This window comes from Schistocerca nitens, chromosome 9, assembly GCF_023898315.1.
Source record: "Schistocerca nitens isolate TAMUIC-IGC-003100 chromosome 9, iqSchNite1.1, whole genome shotgun sequence".
NCBI lineage: Eukaryota > Metazoa > Arthropoda > Insecta > Orthoptera > Acrididae > Schistocerca > Schistocerca nitens.
Window position 1 is genome coordinate 24,827,597 of NC_064622.1, and position 24,995 is coordinate 24,852,591.

At 41.1% G+C, this 24,995-nt stretch overlaps 1 protein-coding gene across 3 annotated transcripts in view; it reads left to right on the top strand.

Moving 5' to 3' along the window:
* The window catches only part of LOC126202890 (vesicular glutamate transporter 1-like), a 128,489-nt gene that overhangs the window by 24,093 nt on the left and 79,401 nt on the right, over positions 1-24,995 (top strand). For 2 of the 3 annotated variants that reach the window (XM_049936953.1, XM_049936954.1), the window contains exon 4: positions 16,290-16,523. The exons of the other annotated variant lie outside the window; for it this stretch is intronic. In XM_049936953.1, coding sequence (XP_049792910.1) covers positions 16,290-16,523 — 234 coding nt within the window. The remainder of the gene's footprint in view (positions 1-16,289; positions 16,524-24,995) is intronic. 3 annotated transcript variants of the gene reach the window in all.

Sequence of the window (24,995 nt, forward strand, 5' to 3'; positions counted from 1 at the left end):
CCGATAGAGGTACTCAAAGTACCCTCCGCCCTCAGGTGGCTTGCGGAGTATGGATGTAGATGTAGATATATATTTGGTTTGTCAGTGTTACATTAAGAAACCTAACTTTTACTGCTACATTAAGAAACCTAACTTTTACTGATTCAGACTGCAGATTTGCTTAGAGAAGTAATTCTATACCATGGTTACATCATTTTAGATATAAGGCATAAAACAGTCATATAAGGCATACACATTCTAACTCCAATTATTTTGTTCACATTAATAAATAAACACAGTGCTGATGTGTCAGTTGCACTGCTTCTTAAATCTCAGAGAGATTGTGAAGGGGTTTTGACCCCAGTCTCATTATGATATAATAATTGGGGAACTTGTTATTCCACTGATCTGTAAACCAGTTGTATCAACAGTGACTTCAGTGTTCATCTCAATTGCAGGTTGATTGCATGATGCATTTACCGTAGATGCAAAATTTTGATGAAGTTGATTGACCAAATATGTGACCTTTGTCTTATCATTTGTTACACCACTATAGAAAAAAATTGTTTTCAGTTGTGCAAACAAAGTTGTTAGGTTCCATGGCCAAAATGATGGTAAATGGAGGACAACTTGCGAGACCAAAACTGTGTCTGATCAGCCACTTATAAGAACCATCGTGGATGAAACTTCAACTGTGGTGACTTGTATTTCACTGTTTCCTCCTTCCTACCATCTCATAACTGCAAATTCTCATCTTTCATTGTCAACTGGATTTACACATACGCATTTAATTTCCATAAATTTGGTACTTTATTTGTAAAACCAGTGTCACCACTGTAGATATTATATATCTGCTGCATTTAATGCAATTGTAAAACCCTCGAAGAATGCTAAATTGCTTTATTAATGATTAACATTCATGACTTAGCTGAGAAACACAAATATTTCATCTACGAATTTCATTCAGAAACATGAAAACTAAGAGTTAACAATCAGAGATGTCAGGAATACAATATACATAACTGTACTGGAACCTCTTTGCTTTCATTGCTGCCACATTGATTCACTGACTACAATACATATGTTAACAAACTTTAAATTATCTTTTATTTCGTCTGTAATGCTAATCAATGTTTTTTAAAGTGGTCATATTCTCTTTTAGCTGTTACTGCCTTTATTTTATCATTGCAACTTCAGCATTTGTACTATTTTCAGGCAAAGATTTGATGCTCGCAAACGGTACAGTTATGGAGATTGTTGTTGTGGTCTTCAGTCCTGAGACTGGTTTGATGCAGCTCTCCATGCTACTCTATCCTGTGCAAGCTTCTTCATCTCCCAGTACCTACTGCAACCTACATCCTTCTGAATCTGCTTAGTGTATTCATCTCTTGATCTCCCCCTACGATTTTTACCCTCCACGCTGCCCTCCAATACTAAATTGGTGATCCCTTGATGCCTCAGAACATGTCCTACCAACCGATCCCTTCTTCTGGTCAAGTTGTGCCACAAACTCCTCTTCTCCCCAATCCTATTCAGTACCTCCTCATTAGTTATGTGATCTACCCATCTAATCTTCAGCATTCTTCTGTAGCACCACATTTCAAACGCTTCTATTCTCTTCTTGTCCAAACTATTTACCGTCCATGTTTCACTTCCATACATGGCTACAATCCATACAAATACTTTCAGAAATGACTTCCTGACACTTAAATCTATACTCGATGTTAACAAATTTCTCTTCTTGAGAAACGCTTTCCTTGCCATTGCCAGTCTACATTTTATATCCTTTCTACTTTGACCGTCATCAGTTATTTTGCTCCCCAAATAGCAAAACTCCTTTACTACTTTAAGTGTCTCATTTCCTAATCTAATACCCTCAACATCACCCGACTTAATTCGACTACATTCCATTATCCTCGTTTTGCTTTTGTTGATGTTCATCTTATATCCTCCCTTCAAGACACCATCCATTCCGTTCAACTGCTCTTCCAAGTCCTTTGCTGTCTCTGACAGAATTACAATGTCATCCGCAAACCTCAAAGTTTTTACTTCTTCTCCATGGATTTTAATACCTACTCCGAATTTTTCTTTTGTTTCCTTCACTGCTTGATCAATATACAGATTGAGTAACATCGGGGAGAGGCTACAACCCTGTCTCACTCCCTTCCCAACCACTGCTTCCCTTTCATGTCCCTCGACTCTTGTAACTGCCATCTGGTTTCTGTACAAATTGTAAATAGCCTTTCGCTCCCTGTATTTTACCCCTGCCACCTTCAGAATTTGAAAGAGAGTATTCCAGTTAACATTGTCAAAAGCTTTCTCTAAGTCTACAAATGCTAGAAACGTAGGTTTGCCTTTCCTTAATCTTTCTTCTAAGATAAGTCGTAAGGTCAGTATTGCCTCACGTGTTCCAGTATTTCTACGGAATCCAAACTGATCTTCCCCGAGGTCGGCTTCTACTAGATTTTCCATTCGTCTGTAAAGAATTCGCGTTAGTATTTTGCAGCCGTGGCTTATTAAACTGATTGTTCGGTAATTTTCACATCTGTCAACACCTGCTTTCTTCGGGATTGGAATTATTATATTATTCTTGAAGTCTGAGGGTATTTCGCCTGTTTCATACATCTTGCTCACCATATGGTAGAGTTTTGTCAGGACTGGCTCTCCCAAGGCCGCCAGTGGTTCCAATGGAATGTTGTCTACTCCGGGGGCCTTGTTTCGATTCAGGTCTTTCAGTGCTCTATCAAACTCTTCACGCAGTATCATATCTCCCATTTCATCTTCATCTACATCCTCTTCCATTTCCATAATATTGTCCTCAAGTACATCACCCTTGTATAAACCCTCTATATACTCCTTCCACCTTTCTGCTTTCCCTTCTTTGCTTAGAACTGGGTTTCCATCTGAGCTCTTGATATTCATACAAGTGGTTCTCTTCTCTCCAAAGGTCTCTTTAATTTTCCTGTAGGCAGTATCTATCTTACCCCTAGTAAGATAAGCCTCTACATCCTTACATTTGTTCTCTAGCCATCCCTGCTTAGCCATTTTGCACTTCCTGTCGCTCTCATTTTTGAGACGTTTGTATTCCTTTTTGCCTGCTTCATTTACTGCATTTTTATATTTTCTCCTTTCATCAATTAAATTCAATATTTCTTCTGTTACCCAAGGATTTCTACTAGCCCTCGTCTTTTTACCTATTTGATCCTCTGCTGCCTTCACTACTTCATCCCTCAAAGCTACCCATTCTTCTTCTACTGTATTTCTTTCCCCCATTCCTGTCAATTGTTCCCTTATGCTCTCCCTGAAACTCCGTACAACCTCTGGTTCTTTCGGTTTATCCAGTTCCCATCTCCTTAAATTCCCACCTTTTTGCAGTTTCTTCCGTTTTAATCTACAGGTCATAACCAATAGATTGTGGTCAGAGTCCACATCTGCCCCTGGAAATGTCTTACAATTTAAAACCTGGTTCCTAAATCTCTGTCTTACCATTATATAATCTATCTGATACCTATTAGTATCTCCAGGATTCTTCCAGGTATACAACCTTCTTTCATGATTATTGAACCAAGTGTTAGCTATGATTAAGTTGTGCTCTGTGCAAAATTCTACCAGGCGGCTTCCTCTTTCATTTCTTAGCCCCAATCCATATTTACCTACTACGTTTCCTTCTCTCCCTTTTCCTACACTCAAATTCCAGTCACCCATGACTATTAAATTTTCGTCTCCCTTCACTATCTGAATAATTTCTTTTATTTCATCATACATTTCTTCAATTTCTTCGTCATCTGCAGAGCTAGTTGGCATATAAACTTGTACTACTGTAGTAGGCGTGGGCTTCGTATCTATCTTGGCCACAATAATGTGTTCACTAAGCTGTTTGTAGTAGTAGTTTATAATTGTGAAATAAAAACAATAACAGGTAAAAGTGACTATGGCATCATTTAAAAACGTTATAGAAACAGTAGACATATATTACAAGGATAAATGTTATTGATGTATTATTATACACTATAACCAATTGTAATTCTTCTATTCATGTTGAATTTCCCTGTATTTTCCAATCCTTATGAATATTTATTTTGTTAATAGCATATTGCTTCTCCTGCATTCTCTAGCAACACACTCTTCACAAGGAATCTGTAGCATTAGGAAATCTGCTTTAGCTGATGATCTGTTCAGTAACATTTAGGAAGCATTACTTAAAGATATTTGTAATCTCTCATTTGTGATTAATCTGATTATTATTAAGATTAAAGACAATATTGGAGACCCTGGTGTAAGCTTCACCAGTCTCAGTTCTTGTTACATTCTACATACTTATGTTTTGTTAGCTGAATTATTAATTTTAAATTCATATCAATAAGAATTTATATCTCATAATTTTCAAATTACAACAGAGTCAGAATGGCTACCAGTACTTACTATCAGATGGCAAAACTCTGGTAATGCCAATAATAATAATAATAATAATTTTATTGTCGTTCAGCTGATTACAGCAATAGACAAAGTCAAGAGCATATATTTCTACATAAACTACTATATTGATGTAAATTGGTTTACATAAAATAGGTACACATTAGAAGGTAAGAGTTATGCGATTTTGATAATCTATGATATGGTACGTCTACAGATGTTCTGTTTCTAGTATTATGGCTATGAATATCACTTCTCAACACAAAATTAGACACATTGTTTCTAATGTACATTAAAACATTGTAGATGAATAAGTTTATTACTGTAAGACACTGCAATTTAATAAACAGAGGTTTACAATGATCTGTTTTATCAGAATCCGTTATTATTCTTATTACTTTCTTCTGTAAAAGTAAAATGTCATTTACATGACAGCTACTACCCCACAGTAAAATTCCATAAGAGATGATGCTTTGGAAGAAGGCAAAATATGCTGATCTCACATAGTCATTGGAAACATGTCTTTTTAAATTTCTAATTAGATAAATAACTCTTGAAAGCCTAGCCAATATATTTTTAATGTGTGGTTCCCACGTCAATTTATTGTCAATAGTAACACCTAAAAATTTAACAGTTTCTAATTCCTGGTAGTTAGGAATCTCTTTGAGGCTAAAGTAAAGTGTCTGGGTTTTGTTTTCATTTAGCAAGAAGCCATTAGCTTTGAACCATAATGAGGACTGAGCAAGGGTACTTTCGGTCAGTGTTCTCAGTGTACCTAGATCAGAGCTTTTATGTAGAAAAGTTGTGTCATCAGCATACAATATTGTATGAGAATTTATGAATAAGGGCAGGTCATTAATCATTAGTATAAACAGTAAAGGTCCAAGCACCGACCCTTGAGGCACTCCGTACCTAACATTAACCAAATTTGATTTCTCTCTACCAATGCACACAACTTGTTGACGGTTCTCTAGAAAAGACCTGAACATATTTATACTGTTGTCATCAAAACCGTAGTAAACTAGCTTATTCAGCACAGTGTCATGCTCTACACAGTCAAAGGCTCTGCTCAGGTCACAAAATGTAGCCTGGGCATAGTCCCTAGCCTCGAACACATCTAGGACTAATTTTACGAGGGAGTCCATTGTATCCGTTGTGGATTTACCTTCCTAAATCCAAACTGTTTATCACTTATTATATTTAGTTTACCCAAGTAGGCACTAACTTTCTCACACATAATCATTTCTAAAATTTTTGAAAAAGCTGGGGTTATGGATATAGGTCTGTAACTAGCGGGACAGTTCTTTTCCCCTTTTTTGTAAATGGGCACAACTCTAGAAATTTTTAGTATGTCGGGGAACTTACTTTCAATTAGGCATTTGTTAACACAAAAGGTTAAAGGATAAATCACACAATCAATAACATCTTTCAACAAATTACATGACGTATCATAGTAATCAACACTAACTGAAGGTTTGAAATTTTTCACTATTTTTAGGATATTATTTGGGCTCACTTCTGTGAAAGTGAAGGTGCTTGGGGGAAGCTTGTCAAAGCAGCTGTCCATAACACTAAGTGCATTTTCAGGTGGTTTGATTATTGAACTACTAATTTCTTTAATGGACTGAATGCAATATTTATTAAATTCTTCTGGGGTAATGGCAATTTCCTCTTTGTGTTTAGTGTGTGCAATGGAGTTCATTACACTCCAGGTCTTCTTGCATTTATTGTTAGATATTTCAATGTTTACTATGTTATGCAGTTTCGTTGCTTCATTTATTGCCTTCTTATACTTGCATTTAGCTTTAGCATACAGGTCTTTATACAGTTCTGATTTACGGGTTTTCTACAGACTAGAATACAGCATAACAGTATTTTTCAGTTGCCCTAACTGTGGAGTATACCATTCCTTCGTTTTCCTTTGCTTGTAATTACTACTAATATTCACTGTACATTTTTTCAGAGGGATGTTATTTTTAAATACATTTAAAAAGACGGAGAAAAACTTTGTGAATACAATATCAGCTGAACAGTGTTGAAGCCTAATAAAACATGTGTCCCAACTGAAATAAGTGAGGGCATGTCTAAACCTATCCATCCTCTCTCTCTGCTCACTGGTCTAGTAATCACAGTTTTAGATTCTGGTTTGGTGCAGTCTGACGTTACATTATTAAGACTAAGATATACTGCATCGTGGTCTGAGAAAGGGAAACTAATTACATCAGTGGACATTCAAGTTCTCTTAATATTTGTAAACACACTCCTGGAAATGGAAAAAAGAACACATTGACACCTGTGTGTCAGACCCACCATACTTGCTCCGGACACTGCGTGAGGGCTGTACAAGCAATGATCACACGCACGGCACAGCGGACACACCAGGAACCGCGGTGTTGGCCGTTGAATGGCGCTAGCTGCGCAGCATTTGTGCACCGCCGCCGTCAGTGTCAGCCAGTTTGCCGTGGCATACGGAGCTCCATCACAGTCTTTAACACTGGTAGCATGCCGCGACAGCGTGGACGTGAACCGTATGTGCAGTTGACGGACTTTGAGCGAGGGCATATAGTGGGCATGCGGGAGGCCGGGTGGACGTACCGCCGAATTGCTCAACACGTGGGGCGTGAGGTCTCCACAGTACATCGATGTTGTCGCCAGTGGTCGGCGGAAGGTGCACGTGCCCGTCGACCTGGGACCGGACCGCAGCGACGCACGGATGCACGCCAAGACCGTAGGATCCTACGCAGTGCCGTAGGGGACCGCACCGCCACTTCCCAGCAAATTAGGGACGCTGTTGCTCCTGGGGTATCGGCGAGGACCATTCGCAACCGTCTCCATGAAGCTGGGCTTTGGTCCCGCACACCGTTAGGCCGTCTTCCGCTCACGCCCCAACATCGTGCAGCCCGCCTCCAGTGGTGTCGCGACAGGCGTGAATGGAGGGACGAATGGAGATGTGTCGTCTTCAGCGATGAGAGTCGCTTCTGCCTTGGTGCCAATGATGGTCGTATGCGTGTTTGGCGCCGTGCAGGTGAGCGCCACAATCAGGATTGCATACGACCGAGGCACACAGGGCCAACACCCGGCATCATGGTGTGGGGAGCGATCTCCTACACTGGCCGTACACCACTGGTGATCGTCGAGGGGACACTGAATAGTGCACGGTACATCCAAACCGTCATCGAACCCATCGTTCTACCATTCCTAGACCGGCAAGGGAACTTGCTGTTCCAACAGGACAATGCACGTCCGCATGTATCCCGTGCCACCCAACGTGCTCTAGAAGGTGTAAGTCAACTACCCTGGCCAGCGAGATCTCCGGATCTGTCCCCCATTGAGCATGTTTGGGACTGGATGAAGCGTCGTCTCACGCGGTCTGCACGTCCAGCACGAACGCTGCTCCAACTGAGGCGCCAGGTGGAAATGGCATGGCAAGCCGTTCCACAGGACTACATCCAGCATCTCTACGATCGTCTCCATGGGAGAATAGCAGCCTGCATTGCTGCGAAAGGTGGATATACACTGTACTAGTGCCGACATTGTGCATGCTCTGTTGCCTGTGTCTATGTGCCTGTGGTTCTGTCAGTGTGATCATGTGATGTATCTGACCCCAGGAATGTGTCAATAAAGTTTCCCCTTCCTGGGACAATGAATTCACGGTGTTCTTATTTCAATTTCCAGGAGTGTATATTGTGTAGACAGGATGAGCCTCTGGTAGGTTTGCAGTTAACATAGTACAGGTTAAATTGTCGAAGCACATTTTTGAGTTCTGTCACAGTTTTTCTGTCCTGCGGGACATCAAAACTTGAATTGATATCCCCTCCAGTGACAACATTGTATTTTTTTTCCATTCTGGTATACATGTGTACATTAAGAGTTCCTCAAGTTTCTCCAGAAAGATATGGGGGTCACCACTAGGTGGCCTGTACACTACTACTACCATTAGCTTAAGGCTCTCAATTACAAGACGTGACATTTCAAAATGCATTTCATCACAAAGGGTATTGAGATCTATCCTGCCACAGTTTGGTGCAAGAGGTGTTTTTGCATATATTGCTACTCCACCACGTAAGTGCTGTTTTCTGCAATAGCAACTAAGTAGTGTGTAATCATCCAATACTTTGTACCCAAGCTCATCCTCTTTACACCAATATTCACTTAAACATAGAATATCTATCACGTTTTCATTTGAAAATTCGTTGACAGTTAAGTTTTTATCTGCTATGCCCTGAATATTGAGGTAGCATATTTTAAACTCTACTTTAGGCATTTCTTTTTTTGCATATTCTCTTAGTTGACATGACGTACTGCTACTGCATGAAAGTTGACCAGGTTGTGTCCTTATGTTACTAGAACACCCAACCTGGTCTATGCATACAAGTTTTTTGTCATCTCAGTTGAAACATAATCCAAACACATTACTGATCTTTTTTCCTTCTCTAGCGTATCCGATACTATTCCGATAATTGTATCACTTAAAACACGTTTACCTAGATAACTGAAATGTTGACCATGCTTGGTATACCATTCTCTGCAGCAACTACTGGTGTTAATTAAGGAAACATTCTTAAAGTGCTTACAGATGGCTTTGTACTCCTTGTTTGTCTGCTCCACTTCCTTATTCACACATGACCACTGGGGCAAATCATGTCGATGTGGCACATTAACAACAATCACGTTGGTGTGGGTTAACATTCCGAGAGTCTTCTTCAGTGTCGAAGTAGCAATCTTCCTTTCGTTTCTGCTGACGTCGTTTGCTGCGGCCGTTACCACTACAAAGTCTCTGTCCGCGAGGACTGTGCTTTCTTTCTCGATTGATGTTGAAACATCTCGTAAACCAGCTCCTGATTTAACGGTACCTTCTATTTCAGACTTGTTAATCACACGAGGTCCTCTTTCCGTTAACATAGCTGCTAGTCCTCTGGCGTAACTGTCTGAATAAATCTTGATTTTACGTTTTTTCTTATACCTTACTTGGCTGTTTGCTAAGTTTTGAGAGTCCTGCACCACCTTATCAGATGAGTGTGCTGATACAGTTTCTATGTCATCTGTGTTTTGAAGTGAATTATATTTGTTATTTAATGGTAACACAAAGTCCTGCCTATGTTTATTGTTAATATGTTTGTAAGTGCTCCCCTTCGATTTTACAGTTACCCATGTACTGCTAGGCCTGTTGTGAGCCGTTTTAGTCGTAGCTTCACTTTCTGGCAATCCTTCCATAGGTTTGGGGATATTAAGAAATACCTGATGCCCACTCTCTTCCAATTTAAGCTTGAGTCTTCTGTTTTCATCACTCAGAATTTTTGTGTCCTCTCGTAGCTCAGCAATAATTAACAACAGATCATTTTCGGAGGATGAAGTGCCGATTTTCACATCTTTGGTTTTTGTTTTACCACGCCATTGCTCCGACTTGAGTGGATTTAATTCATATTTCTTGTACAGTTTTTTTAATTCGTCCTGTAAGAGTCCAATAATTGTAATATATGATAGGTTTTCCTTTTTGATACTGTCGGTCTTCCTTGCTACATCACACGTACATGTTTCTTGATCATTAAGGGATGCAGCCTTTTGTTTACAATCCGCACAGTTCCACATAGTCGCACAATTATCGTTGCTTCTCAGGGAAGGATCAACCTTTCCGCAACGAAAATGAAATTTATGGTTACACTGGACACAGACGAAGCCACTTTTAACAGGTTTCGTGCACTTTTTGCAAGATTGACACTGTATAACACTATTTTCGCAAACTTCTATATTCAATACTTCTGCAACTGACGCCATATTGACATGTTTGAAAGTGTAAAAGCTATTCTTAGCTTTCAGGACTATTAATTCATTCCTCAGGGAGAAGAGAGAGGTAGATTGGGGAAGGCTAGAAAGGCTGACAAGATTACTCAGATGTTCAGACCCCGGAAAGAGGGGCACCCACCTGTTGTGAGGATGATCTTTTTTCTCAATTTACAATCACTTGTTTAGAATTTTGCTGTAGTTTTTGTAGAATTTCACTTTATCTGGATTATTTGAAGTTCATTACCAGTTACAGCTTTTCCTTTTGTGGTAAATTTTGATGCCTACTGTAATCCATGGCTTCATTTAATTTTATGTATTTTCCATGGGTCATATCTGCAATAACTCAGTGCGATGTGGAATATACCAGTAGGTTTACAAGTAAGATATATTTTATCTGTGAAAACCATAGCTACAGGGTGGCCTCTTATGATGTTGGATATTTTTAGATCGGTCTACATCAAAATTTTATAATTATTACCTAACCACATATATAATATCCATTCAGAAATTCATCTGTGAACAGATGGAGTTGTGAAATAGAAATGATTTCAACTTTTTTTAAAAATTATCTGCCAACACTTTAATGCATATATACCTTGCTTCTTGCTTCTTTCTGTGCAAAAGTAAGGTTGTGTTGTGGATGGTGATCACCATTTTTGTTCCTAGTGCTACATTTATGAATGCTCCTATTAGACTGATGGAAAAAAATTGCAACACCAAATAATGATTATTGTTTGCAAATGTGAAATGCTGGTACATAAATAACCAGTGTAACTGCCAGAAAGTTGAATGAAAGCGTGCAGACACACATGCAGGTGCTGAATGTCAATTTGTGGGATGGAGTTTCATGCATGTTGTGCTTGGTTGGTAATACAGGGACAGTTAATACTGTTTGTGGATGATGCGGGAGTTGTCCTCCAATGACGTCCCATATGTGCTTGATCAGAGGTGTATCAGGTGATGGAGCAGGGCAAGGCAACCTGTTGTCACTCTGTAGAGCATGTCAGGTTACAACAGCAGTATGTGGACTTGCGTTGTCCTGTTGGAAAACACTCTCTGGAATGCTGTTCATGAATGGCAGCACAACACAGATTGATGTATGGTTCTGCAATCAGGGTGCATGAGATAACCACAAGAGTGCTCCTACTGTCATACGAAATTGTGCTGCAGACCATAACTCCAGATGGAGGTCCAGTGTGTCTTGCACAAAGGTAGGTTGGGTGCAGGCTATCAACTGACCTCCATCTAACCAACACATGGCCATCACTGGCTCTGAGGCAAAACCAGCTTTCACCAGAAGACACAACAGACCTCCACCCTACACTCCAATTCTCTCTCACTTGACACCACTGGAATTGCAAATAGCAGTGGTTTGGGGTCCGTGGAATACACACTACAGAGCGTCTGGCTCGGAGCTGTCCTTGAAGTAACCAGTTTGTAACAGTTTGTTCTGTCACTGTGGTGCCAGCTGCTGCTAAAATTGCTGCTGCAGATACAATATGATGTGCCAGAGTGATACACTGAACATAATGGTCTTTCCTCTCATTAATGCCTTGTGGGCATCTGTAGCCTATTCATCTTGTTACTGTATAGTCTCATGGCCACCACTGCCAGCAACCAGCGATCATGTACAGTGGCTACATTCCTGCCAAGTCTTTCTGCAGTATTGCAGAAGGAGCATCCAGCTGCTTGTAGCCCTATTAAACGACCATGTTCAAACTTAGTGACTTGCTGATAATGGTGTCTTTATCACCTTAAAGACATCCTTGACTGACATCAACTCACTATGTCCAATCTCATGACTGTTCCAGCATGTATTTAAAGAAAATCTGATTTGCATCCTCATAGTGATGCTACTAGTGCTACTCTTATGCAAATGGTGCAAAATTGGAGTAGACATAATCTTTCAAATGTAGAAACATGCCTACCAACTTTTGTTTCTGTTGCGCAACCCATCTTGGTGTTCAGTTTTTTTTCCCCCCAATCAATGTACCTGCAAATAGTGCCCGATTCTTCTCAGCTTCATAAGAGAGTAACTATATTGTGTGTCTGCTGTTAGTGTGCCTAATTTTTTAAACAGATGTCTACACGATGTTTGAGAACAGCAGATATTACACTTTGTGTCAATGTGGAATTGCTCCAGAAAGCTATTCTATATGACTGCAATGAATGTAAGTATGGAAATCAATTGAATATTCCAATGCTTAATCACCAAAATCAGCAATTACACACAGAGAAAATGCTGCTGAACTCAATCTTTCGAGAAGATCGTTAATGTGTGATTTTCAATTCAAGTTCTGATCAATATAACACCTAGAAGTGTTGAACAATCTGATTTACATACCTCCTGTTCCCAATTATAGATGATGATATGTCTTGCCTTATACAGAACGAAATGGACTATAATTTTTTTCTGATTTAAATTATAAATCATTTACTGGGAACCAATCTATAATACTTTTGTAATCTCCTTTATTGCTCCTCCTATTATTAAAACTCTGTTGGGCTTTATTATGATGCTTCTGTCATCAGCAAAGAGCACTATTGTTACTTTGTAAGTGTAAAATGGAAGATCATTTATATATAAACATGAACTAAAGTGGTTCCACAATTGAACCCTGTGGAACACCAGTAGTAATTTGTCCCCAGCCAGAAGAAAATTTTTTATGAGAGCTGTGTGAACTATCTAACATGGCTCTTTGCTTCTTGTCAGTTTAATATTAAGTGAACTACTTGCCCATTTCTCCAAAAGCATGATTTGCCTTGTGCAGTCAAACCTGAAAACATTATCCATTCAGCCTTTCTGTTGCTTGTCCCCAATTAACATAGAAATAGTAGAAAGCAACATCCTAATAGTATGCATATATTATTTGTACATCCCCTAGTCAATCTAATATTTGCACAAATATCTCCTTTGGCAACACATGAATTTTTTTTTCATCTCATAATACGGCTTTGTCATCATGATGTAGTGGAGCAAAAAAAAGGTCTCATTTATACTGATACATAAAATATGCAATGATGTTTTTATGAGGATAGGACAGGTGGTTGCTCACGTTCTTTCTGAAGGAACCAACCCAGCGTTCGCCTGAAATTTTTTAGGAAAACTGCAGAAAACCTAAATCAGGATGGCTGGATGGAGCAAACTGCATCCTACCCAATATAAGGCTAATGCCTTAACAATTGTACTGCCTCTTTTATGATTCATAGTTTGTACACCACATACCCAACATAAAAAATAGTTCTGCACTGTTCCTTTGCATCTCTGTACAGTACCATTGCACACACTATGGATGCTGCTGGTGACTCAAGGACTGTGAACCTGCTGTTATACTCCTTGCATTCCATTCAGTCTGTCTGGAAAACTTACTTTAGGACCCTGCTCTCTCTTCAGGCCATCTGGAAAAGTGAGTGAGTGAAATGTTGAACTCGGGAGGTATTATGATCAGTAGATCTTGGCCATATAAGGCCTTATAATTTTCTTGTCTAAGCCAATACAGTTTTCATGTGTTGTACTGTGGCAGGGAGTTGTTATTGTCCTGCCTCTTCATCATGGCAACAGCCATCTGCACTACAGAAGTAGAATTTATTGAACACAAATACTGTTTCATATTAGATTTGAAACATATTGTGTTGTAGCCAGAAGTACTGCAGGAGACAGTCAATTGTTAGAAATGAAAGAATGCAAAATTATAAACGGAAGTGTAGGTGAGACACAATAGTGCACTAACAAACGTGAAGTAACAACCCCAAGCCAGGAGAATACAAATGTACAAAATATTGTAACCTAGGAAAATAATATATTGACAAAAATGCACATCTGCATTATTGGCCCCAAAACTATGTTCCAACTATAGAGCTCCTTGTAGAGAGAGTTACTGGAGTGCACTGTACATGGTTCCTTTGGTTGAGCTCTCTTACATTTGATTACAAATGTTGTCAAACAAACCAGCTGCTGTTCGATTAATATCTTCAGATGTTAGTGCTGGACTAGGCAGCCAATACTATGTAACATTTGAATGTTTTGATGTTTGTGTTACTAAAAGTGAGATCAGTCATTTGGAGTAATTTAAGTGTATTTCATCAAATGGTGCTGGCAACTCTACAGCTGGTTCTTATAAATAATAAAAAAAATTATTTGAAAGAATAGTATTGCTCACCTTCTTTCAAATACAGTAGAGTGGTGAACCTGTCATTGACTTTCAAGAACTACAGTATGACCTTCATGGCTATGTGTTTCACAATAGATTGCACTCATAGATTTTGATTATGTAAGCCTATAATTATTTTTTTGTATATTTGAGGAAAGAACTTTCTCTTTTTTTTCTATAGCATGGACATGAAGGACATTATGTATAAATTAATATGTAATTATGTATAAATTAATATGTAATTATGTATAAATTAATACTGTATTACATATAAATTAATACTGCCCTGTGACGCATGTTGCTGTTGTGGACTTAAGTTTGTCAGCATTTTATTGCTGTTTCATTAGGTTTTTAATAACAACAGAATGAAGTGACTCACATGATTGAATATTTGTGTTCTTGATGTAAATGTATGAAACATAAGGTTGGTGTGATTCTTGAGTTTCTCCCGGCGTATTTGATAATCAAAATATCCACGGGTGTGCTGCCGGTCTATAGTGTCCAACGGGCACAATATTTCGGCGATCGTACATGTCGCCATCATCAGGTGAACTGACGGACTGAGCTCCTGTGAACGTGCCGGCACGGAGATCCGTACACTATGGCTGCTCAGAGGGAACTGGGTTCGGTCGCGGCGGCGGCCGATTTAAATACCCTCCGCCCGCGGCGCACTCCCTCCGCCGTCCGCACCCCGCGCCATGGTCGCGCGGTGGAACAGATTGCGACGGCGTCTGAGATGACGTCGGTGTGATGGCTCTGTCCGCCGTGGTCGTCACAACTATATGTTTGCTCGATTTACTCTTGATTAACCCAATCGCTGGTTCCCAAGCCTTGCTAAGATTATAGCCACAGTCAAGGTTTATGAGGTCGTCATTGGTGCGAATTCACAGAGGAATGGGGTACTTAAAACTCTAGTACATAGGGCGCGCACTATCTCTGACGCAGAGAGTCTACCCTAGGAATTGGAACATCTGAGAACTGTATTTCGAAAAAATTGGTACTCAGAGTGGCAGATTCAACGTGCTCTCCGCCCAACCACTGCAGCACAACCTGTTGCGATGGATGAAGTCACGAGGGAGGAGGTAGGCACTGCATTTATTCCATACACAGGCGCACTCTCGGGGAAAATCGCCCGCATTCTGAAGAAACACCGGGTCGGAACTGTGTTTTGTCCTCCGAATAAAACCCGTGCACTGGTGGGGAGCGCCAAAGATTACCTCAGTTTGAGGAAGGCCGGCGTGTACCAGATTCCGTGTCAATGCGGCAAGTCGTATATTGGTCAGACGATGCGTACCGTCGAGGATCGATGCCGTGAACACCAGAGGCACACTCGACTGATGTATCCGAGCAAGTCGGCGGTCGCTGAACATTGTTTGTCAGAAAATCACGCCATGGAGTATGACCGCACGAGGATTCTGGTACAGACGTCGAGATACTGGGACAGCGTTGTTAGAGAGGCCATCGAAATTCGCACCAATGACGACCTCATAAACCGTGACTGTGGCTATAATCTTAGCAAGGCTTGGGAACCAGCGATCGGGTTAATCAAGAGTAAATCGAGCAAACGTATAGTTGTGACGACCACGGCGGACAGAGCCATCACACCGACGTCATCTCAGACGCCGTCGCAATCTGTTCCACCGCGCGACCATGGCGCGGGGTGCGGACGGCGGAGGGAGTGTGCCGCGGGCGGAGGGTATTTAAATCGGCCGCCGCCGCGACCGAACCCAGTTCCCCCTGAGCAGCCATAGTGTACGGATCTCCGTGCCGGCACGTTCACAGGAGCTCAGTCCATCAGTTCACCTGATGATGGCGACATGTACGATCGCCGAAATATTGTGCCCGTTGGACACTATAGACCGGCAGCACACCCGTGGATATTTTGATCATAAGGTTGGTGTTTATCACATGGTAATAGTATGAAATGAAATGTATCGGGCAGTTATGTTTTTCCTCCTATAGATCCAAGAGTTCCCCTGGGACAGTGAAATGCAAGGTCTTGTACTTGGATCTTTCTTCTATGGCTATATAGTGACCCAGCTACCAGGAGGATGGCTAGCTACACGCATCGGTGGTAAAAGACTTTTTGGGCTTGGACTTGCTGCTACTTCATTCATCACTCTCTTAACTCCTGCACTTGCACGTGGAAGTGTGTACCTACTTGTTCTTGGGAGAGTTATTGAAGGTTTGTTTGAGGTAAGCATTCATCATTAAGCACTCTTGTTACTTTGTTTTTTGACCTAAGGCATACTCATTCAGCAACTCGCACATTAATGCTGCTGTTATAAAATTTGAAAGTAAGTCTCAAAAATTAGGACCCATTGCACACTGACAGAGGAGGAATATCCTTCTGCAGGATTCAACAATATTCATAGCCTAATTCGTTATAGTGCTATACCTTCCCTACAGTACTGTGACTCACAGTACTTGAATGAGACTCGTTCTGCTGGAAATAAGAAAATTTGTTAGACAAAGAGTAAATGTTAAGTGGATCAAGGATATTGCAGCAATTATGGTATAGATTTCATAGAAGAACCATTCCAGCATTTATCTTAATGTGATTTAAGTAAACTATACATATTTACATCAGAATGAATAGAGGGAGATTTTAACTCGTCTCCTCCAAAGTAAGAGTCCAGTATAATACCCACTGCACCACCACACTTGCTGATTCAACTGGAGATACATGTGTTCTATAGACATCAATTTTTGTAATACACACATCAAAAAAAAGTTTTGCATCACCCCAGTTCCCAGAACTCCTGAAGACAGACGTTGACTGTGGATATTGTATCACAGACACAGTCCCTTTGACTGTTCAGAGAAGCCACTAAACCCACCCAAAGATTTAAACAACCATGCATGAGCAGCGCCTATTAGACGGAGGGGGTCCGACAGCTGATCAGTTCCAGTCATTCCACCAGGAAGGAGGTACACAGCTCGTGTTGCCTGTAGTCCAACCATGGTCAATACTACAGTTTGATCACTTCTGCATTGTAACTTTCTGCCAGGAAGGGCTCTCAACAAGGGAAGTGTCCAGGTGCCACAGAGTGAACCAAAGTGATGTTGTTCGGTCGTGGAGGAGATACAGAGAGACAGGAACTGTCGATGACATGCCTCGCTCAGGTCGCCCAAGAGCTACTACTGCAATGGATGACTGCTACCTACGGATTATGGCTCGGAGGAACTCTGGCAGCAATGCCACCGTGTTGAATAATGCTTTTTGTGAAGCCACAGGATGTTGTGTTACGACTCAAATTGTGCGCAATAGGCTGCATGATGCGCAACTTCACTCCCGATGGGTGAGGTCCATCTTTGCAACCACGACACCATGCAGCACGGTACAGATGAGCCCAACAATGTGCTGAATGGACCACTCAGGATTGGAATCACGTTCTCTTCACCAGTGAGTATCGCATATGCCTTCAACAGACAATCATCGGAGACATGTTTGGAGGCAACCCGATCAGGCTGAACGCCTTAGACACACTGTCCAGCGGGTGCAGCAAGGTGGAGATTCCCTGCTGTTTTGGGGTGGCATTATGTGGGGCTGACGTACACCGCTGGTGGTCATGGAAGACACCGTAATGGCTGTACAATAAGTGAATGCCATTCTCTGACCAATAGTGTAACCATATTGGCAGCATATTGTTGAGACATTCGTATTCATGCATCGTGCACATCTTGTGACAGCATGTCAGCAAGTCCTCCAGACATGAACCCTATTGAACATGAACATGCCTGGGATAGATTGAAAAGGGCTGTTTATGTACGACGTGACCCACCAACCACTCTGAGAGATCTACACTGAATCGCCATTGAGGAGAGGGACAATCTGAGCCAACAGTGCCTTGATGAACTTGTGGATAGTATGCCACGAAGAATACAGACATGCGTCAATGCAAGAGGATGTGCTACTGGGTATTAAAAGTATCGGTGTGTACAGCAACCTGGACCACCACCTCAGAATGTCTCGCTGTGTGGTGGTACAACATGCAATGAGTGGTTTTCATGAGCAATAAAAAGGGGCGGAAATGATGTTTATGTTGATCTCTCTTCCAATTTTCTGTATAGGTTCTGGAACTCTCGGAACCAAGGTGATGCGGAACTTTTTTTGATGTGTGTACAACTATGGTTTCACAGAGCAGCAGCAAGAGATCAGAATATAGTACACAGTATACTGTCTCACTTGCACATTCCAAATTAATGATGACTGGTTTTGGATGGCATGCATCCGTTATCAAGTTTCAAATTGCATAAATTTTACAAAGAGTAAAATCTCTCTGCCATAACACTGACTTCATCACTATTTGAAACATGACAGTGTGTGCATGCCATCCGAATCTGGTCATCAATAAATGTTCATGTGCAAGTGTGACTGTATACTACATAATAAATTCGTTTTCATTATTCGCTCAGTCATCAAAGTTATTCCATACGGGGTTTTGTGATTCCCTTAACTGTATTTACATATTCTGTCGAGCTCATAATGCACTGGACACCTGCTGGTCAATGGAAAGTAGTGTTTCTATCAGGACACAAGTGGGAAATTGAATTGTGTAATATTAGAATGTTGTTAACAACCTGAGATCTGTCTCTGGGAATATTGTAAAAATGGGAAAACAAATGTGGAATAAAAGAATACACACAACACGCATGGCAGCGGCAGTGTCAGCTGTCTCTACAGCAGTTGGTTTGGAGTTGAAAATGGAAAAAAAATTCTGAGTTTAATGATAAACTATTAAAAGTGTCTCAGAATATGTATATCTTGGCTACAGAATTCAGGTATGGAGGGGGAAGGCATGGTCTGAACAGTACAAATTACAATGAGAAAATTGCTGGGTTGCACAGCTTTTGGGTGATATTTGTCAAAATGTTCACCTTATAATGGACTTGATGCTGCATGTGTCAGGCAGTGCTGGGTAGAGCATTGCATACGCATAACTGATATGGATGCTGTTCACTTGGCTGCAATGTGTGAGAGACATGATAAATAAACATTGCACAGCGTGATGTAAATTGCTGAAGATGACCTACACCACCTTGTCTGATGACACATCCACTTGCATTGCCCTGTGTAAATCACGCAGATGCACACAGGCCACAAAGTTTTGGTGTGTGCACGCTTGATGTCCATAGGCCACGTGCTGGATTGTCATATAGCTAACCATCATGTTTCCTTAGCCATGTGAAATTGCCTGTTCAGTCAAATTACAAAGTGCTTACCTGCTTGGCAAGTGAGGCCGAATGCTTGTATAGCGAGTAATGGGGAACGGCTCCCGCTCACTTGGTGAAACACACATTGATGCAGTGCTCTTTTGCTGTGCACTTCAGGCAATGCAGCAGTTCTACTAGATATCTTGTTAAACAGTGCAGTGAGTGTAAGTTTCGTATGTTTGACTAGAGTGAAAGTTGAACGGTGTTGAGTATTAAGGAGCACAGAGCAAGATTTCTGATGAGCTACTCACTTTTGTCTGCAATGTTATATTTTTCCAATGAAAAGCAATAACAAGCTAAATTAATGCACACTAATTTAATTAAATCAGACAAGGTAGATACTCTTATTAGCAATACAACATATTCTATGAATGTGCATGCACCATGCAAAATTTTTAGATATGGTGCCCATGTTTGAGTTAGTTCTTAGCATTAAATGACTTTTTATGATTAGTATGGCTCATAATTCAAATTCCATTAATATTAAAAAAATCTGGTTGCTCCAATGAAAAAAGAGGTAATTTTTCATAAGCAACATGTGTCACTTGGTTTATATTTAATGATTTTAGGCACAATGTTGTAAAATTATGCAGTTAGGATAATTGTATTTTTAATATCTGGCAACAAACTATTGAGTGCCACAAGTCAAATTAGTTGGCACAAAATTTAGCATTCTTCTGTGTGTTTAGATTCAAACTAAGATTAAAGATGTACTAATTTTAAGTTTTAGACTGGTGCATTCTGTGAACTGATAATGATCAATCTTGTGAAAGCTGGCTGACAGCTATAAAAATGCCAGCTGAAGACTAAACTGCACACTCTGATCTGGACATTAGTTGTATTGATATATATGCCACACTGTGCAGCATTTCAACTGCAAGTTTTTGTAGAGACTGAAGCTTTTCTTTTGCAGTGTAGACTTCAATTTATTTCGTGAGTTTGTGGGATTTAGGAACTCACTGAGTATGTTTACAACACTTGCGCCTGTAATATTTCAGGGATGACTCCTGTGGAACAAGATGTAGAATTCTTTCATGTGTTAGCCTCAGTGGGGACAAGTATATTGATGGCTTGTTAATACTGATTTATTCTGAGCACCAGAAAGTAAAATTTAGAATTTTTTAATGTTAGTCTCTACTACCTGAGGGCTCTTTAGTCACTCAACAGACCTTGTCAGCTACATGTATTTCAAGGTGTGGCAATTATTAGTTGGTTTCGTTTGAGTCGGTATTTTGTTACATGGTTACAGTTGTGCAGCACTGAATAGTTTGTGCGCTTGCTCAACAAACTCTCAGTTAAATTATAAACATTCCAACCCATCTACTGTAATTCAAAGTAGCTAGTCCCTTCAGCATCCTAACATTTCTTTATTGTGCACTTGCAATGTATTTGTGCAGCTGACTTTGAATTTGAACTGCAATGATGAATGTGACCAACTCTAGACAACAATGAGCCAAGAGCAGTTTGTGGTTGCATTTCTAGTTCAACATCTTATTGCTTAATTTCATAAAATGAAAATCAAACAAGAGTGTTTTTATCCAGTTGGATTTGTAAGATTATAGAAGAGCTAGCTTGGTTCCACCAAGAAAACTGCTGGAATGTGGTGACTGATAGAATAGAAACACATGAAAGGGAAGAAGCCTTGACTGAGCAATTCAGGATGATGATGATTCAAATCTCTAGGCAGCCTTCCAGATTTAAGTTTTCCTTATTTCCCCTAAATTACTTCTGGTGAATGTGAGGTACCCCCTCTCGAGATTAGCAGCAGTGCAGTGATCCACCTACTGCATACTCTCTCGCTTAATATGATATGAGTAACTTGAGGCCTTTCTGTCTTTAGTGATCCACAGTGTCAGGCTAGTGTAATATACATAATTAACATTCTTCAAATGGCTTTTTCATTGGTATAACTGACCCATGTTGTTCAGCAGGACCACATCTCATACAAAACTTTCTTCATTATTATTTTAGGTTTTTTTAAAATGGAAAGTGGTTTCCTGTTTCATCTTTATATAGCAAGATCTTTAGTCTGCCTACTTGAGAAAGGGCTCTGTTTTATGGGACCGTCTTTTAAAATTCAAATAAATTGTCATTGTCACAGAATACACTACTGGCCATTAAAATTGCTACACCACAAAGATGACGAGCTACAGACATGAAATTTAAACGACACGAAGACGATGCTGTGATATGCAAATGATTAGCTTTTCAGAGCATTCACACAAGGTTTGTGCCGGTGGCGACACCTAAAACATACTGACATGAGGAAAGTTTCCAACTGATTTCTCATACACAAACAGCAGTTGACCGGCGTTGCCTGGTGCAACGTTGTTGTGATGCCTTGTGTAAGGAGGAGGAATGCGTACCATCACATTTCCGACTTTGATAAAGGTCGGATTGTAGCCTATCACGATTGCGGTTTTTTGTATCACGACATTGCTGCTCGCGTTGGTCGAGATCCAATGACTGTTAGCAAAATATGGAATCGGTGGGTTCAGGACGGTAATACGGAATGCCGTGCTGGATCCCAACGGCCTCGTATCACTAGCAGTCGAGATGACAAACATCTTATCTGCATGGCTGTAGCGGATCGTGCAGCCACGTCTCGATCCCTGAGTCAACAGATGTGGATGTTTGCAAGACAACAACCATCTGCATGATCAGTTAGGCGTCGTTTGCGGCAGCAGGGACTATCAGCTTGGAGACCATGGCTGCGGTTACCCTTGACACTGCATCACAGACAGGAGCGCCTACGATGGTGTACTCAACGATGAACCTGAGTGCACGAATGGCAAAACTTTTTTTTTTTTTGCCCCGGATGAATCGAGGTTTTGTTTACAGCATCATGATGGTCGCATCCGTGTTTGGCGACATCATGGTGAACGCACATTGGATGCGTGTATTCGTCATCGCCATACTGGCGTATCACCCGGCGTGATGGTATGAGGTGCCATTGATTACATGTCTCGGTCACCTCTTGTTCACATTGACAGCACTTTGAACAGTGGACATTACATTTCAGATGTGTTACGACCCGTGGCTCTACCCTTAATTCGATCCCTGCAAAACCCTACATTTCAGCAGGATAATGCACGACCGCATGTTGCAGGTCCTGTATGGGCCTTTCTGTATACAGAAAATTTTCGACTGCTGCCCTGGCCAGCACATTCTCCAGATCTCTCACCAATTGAAAACGTCTGGTCAATGGTGGCGCTGCAACTGGCTCGTCACAATACGCTAGTAACTACTCTTGATAACAAGAAAAACACAGGAAAGAACAGAAACAAGAATGAACACTGAGCATAGTAATGTGTTAGAAAATAGTAACAAAGGAAAACAGCACTAGGTTACCGGATGGAAGAAAAGCTGTTAGGCAAATTGCAACAATGGAAAATCCAGGATTGATTAATGACAATATTATGAAAAGGATAGTTGCTACTCACCATATAGCAGAGATGCTGAGTTACAGATAGGAACAACAAAAGTACTGTGAAACAAGTAAGCTTTTGGCCAAAAAGGCCTTCATCAGAATTACACACACACACACACACACACACACACACACACACACACACACACACATTTGACCACAGTCTCTGGCTGCTAAGGCCAGACTGTGGGCAGCAGCACATGACGGGAGAAGCAATATGGATGGTGGGGGTAAGGAGGAGACTGGGGCAGGGAGGTGGAGGGAGAGCAGAGTAGGGAGGGGGGAGGGGGGGGGATGGTAAAGTGCTGCTTGTGGGAGCATACAGGGACGAGATGGGGAGAGGGTAGTGCAATTAGGTACAGTCGGGAGATTTTACAGTGGACAGGGGAGAGGGGGGGAGGGGGGGGGTATTTTACTGCCCAGAGAATCTACACTATATTCTCGTCCATTCCTACACAAACCCTGCTCCCAAATCCTTGCCTCATGGCTCATATCCCTGTTAACAGACCTAGATGCAAGCCCTGTCCCATACATCCTGCTGCCACCAGCTACTCTAGTCCGGTCACAAGCATCATCTATCCCTTCAAAGGCAGGGCTACCTGTGAAACCAGTCATGTGATCTACAAACTAAGCTGCAACCACTGTGCTGCATTCTATGTGGGCATGACAACCAGCAAGCTACCTGTCTGCATAAAAGGCCACCAGCAAACTGTGGCCAAGAAACAGCTGGACCACCCAGTTACTAAGCATGCTGCCCACCACGAAGTTCTTCATTTAAATGACTGCTTCACAGCCTGTGCCACCTGGGTCCTTCCCACCAACACTTTTCTGAATTGCACGGATGGGAACTCTTCCTGCAATATATTCTATGTTCCCGTAACCTTCCTGGCCTCAACCTTCGTTAGTCATTGTCCTTTACCCACCAATCCCTTTCCCTGTTCCCATTCCAGTGCTACACAGCCCTCTATTCCTCCAGCGCACCCACCAACATCATACTTCTCTCCTCCCTGTCATCTGTCTAACCTCCTGACTGTACCTAGCTGTCCTACCCTCTCCTCACCTCATCCTTGTATGCTTCCACAAGCAGCACTTTACCATTCACCACCCCCCACCCATACCCAACCAGACAGATTTTCCCATCATGTGTTGATGCTTGCAGTCTATCCTCGGCAGCCAGAGACTGTGTGTGTGTGTGTGTGTGTGTGTGTGTGTGTGTGTGTGTGTGTAATTCTGATGCCATTTTTGGCTGAAAGCTTACTTGTTTGACAGTCCTTTCATTGTGCCTATCTGCGACTAAGCATCTCTGCTGTATGGCGAGTAGCAACTATCCTTTTCATAATACAGGAAGGGAAGAAAAAAAAAAAAACATTTTTAGTACACACATCACACGCAGAAATACATAATTAAATCATATGCTTTTCTTGTCTACCTAACCTTGCTCAGGTGGAAAATAAGGACGGTGCTGCTCACTAAAACATCCCAAATACTTGGTTGGGGCCCTTTGAAAGGACATGGCCAATTTTCTTCCACATCTTTCCCCAACATAGGCTTTGTGCTCAATCTGTAATGGCCTCATCATGAATGGGACGTTAAGCATTTTCCTCCTCCAGATGTGGGTGAATAAAAGCTGAAGATAAAGCAGAAGCAGAAAAATGGAAGGGCAGTCACATAGAAAATTTTGTAGTATAATTATGAATGGAATTGTTTGTCTGTTACTGGAGCATGACTAGTGTAATGCAAGTTGATCTGTGAGTGCTACAGTGTTGTCTGTCTGTATGTCTGTCTGTTTGTCTCCATAGGCATGTAAAACAAGCCAAGCATCAATTTCAAATATCCAGCTCAACATAATTAAAGTATTGTCTCTGCAGTCTTTTAGTGAAAAGGATTGCAGGCAGGTCTTGATCCAGTCTATGTGTAAGAGTCTTGTGTTCTTCCATCTTAGCAACTTGTCATTTTATGTCTGTCTGCAGTTGACACAGTGTGAATATACTGCTATCTTTGTTGTTATATCATCTGATTCT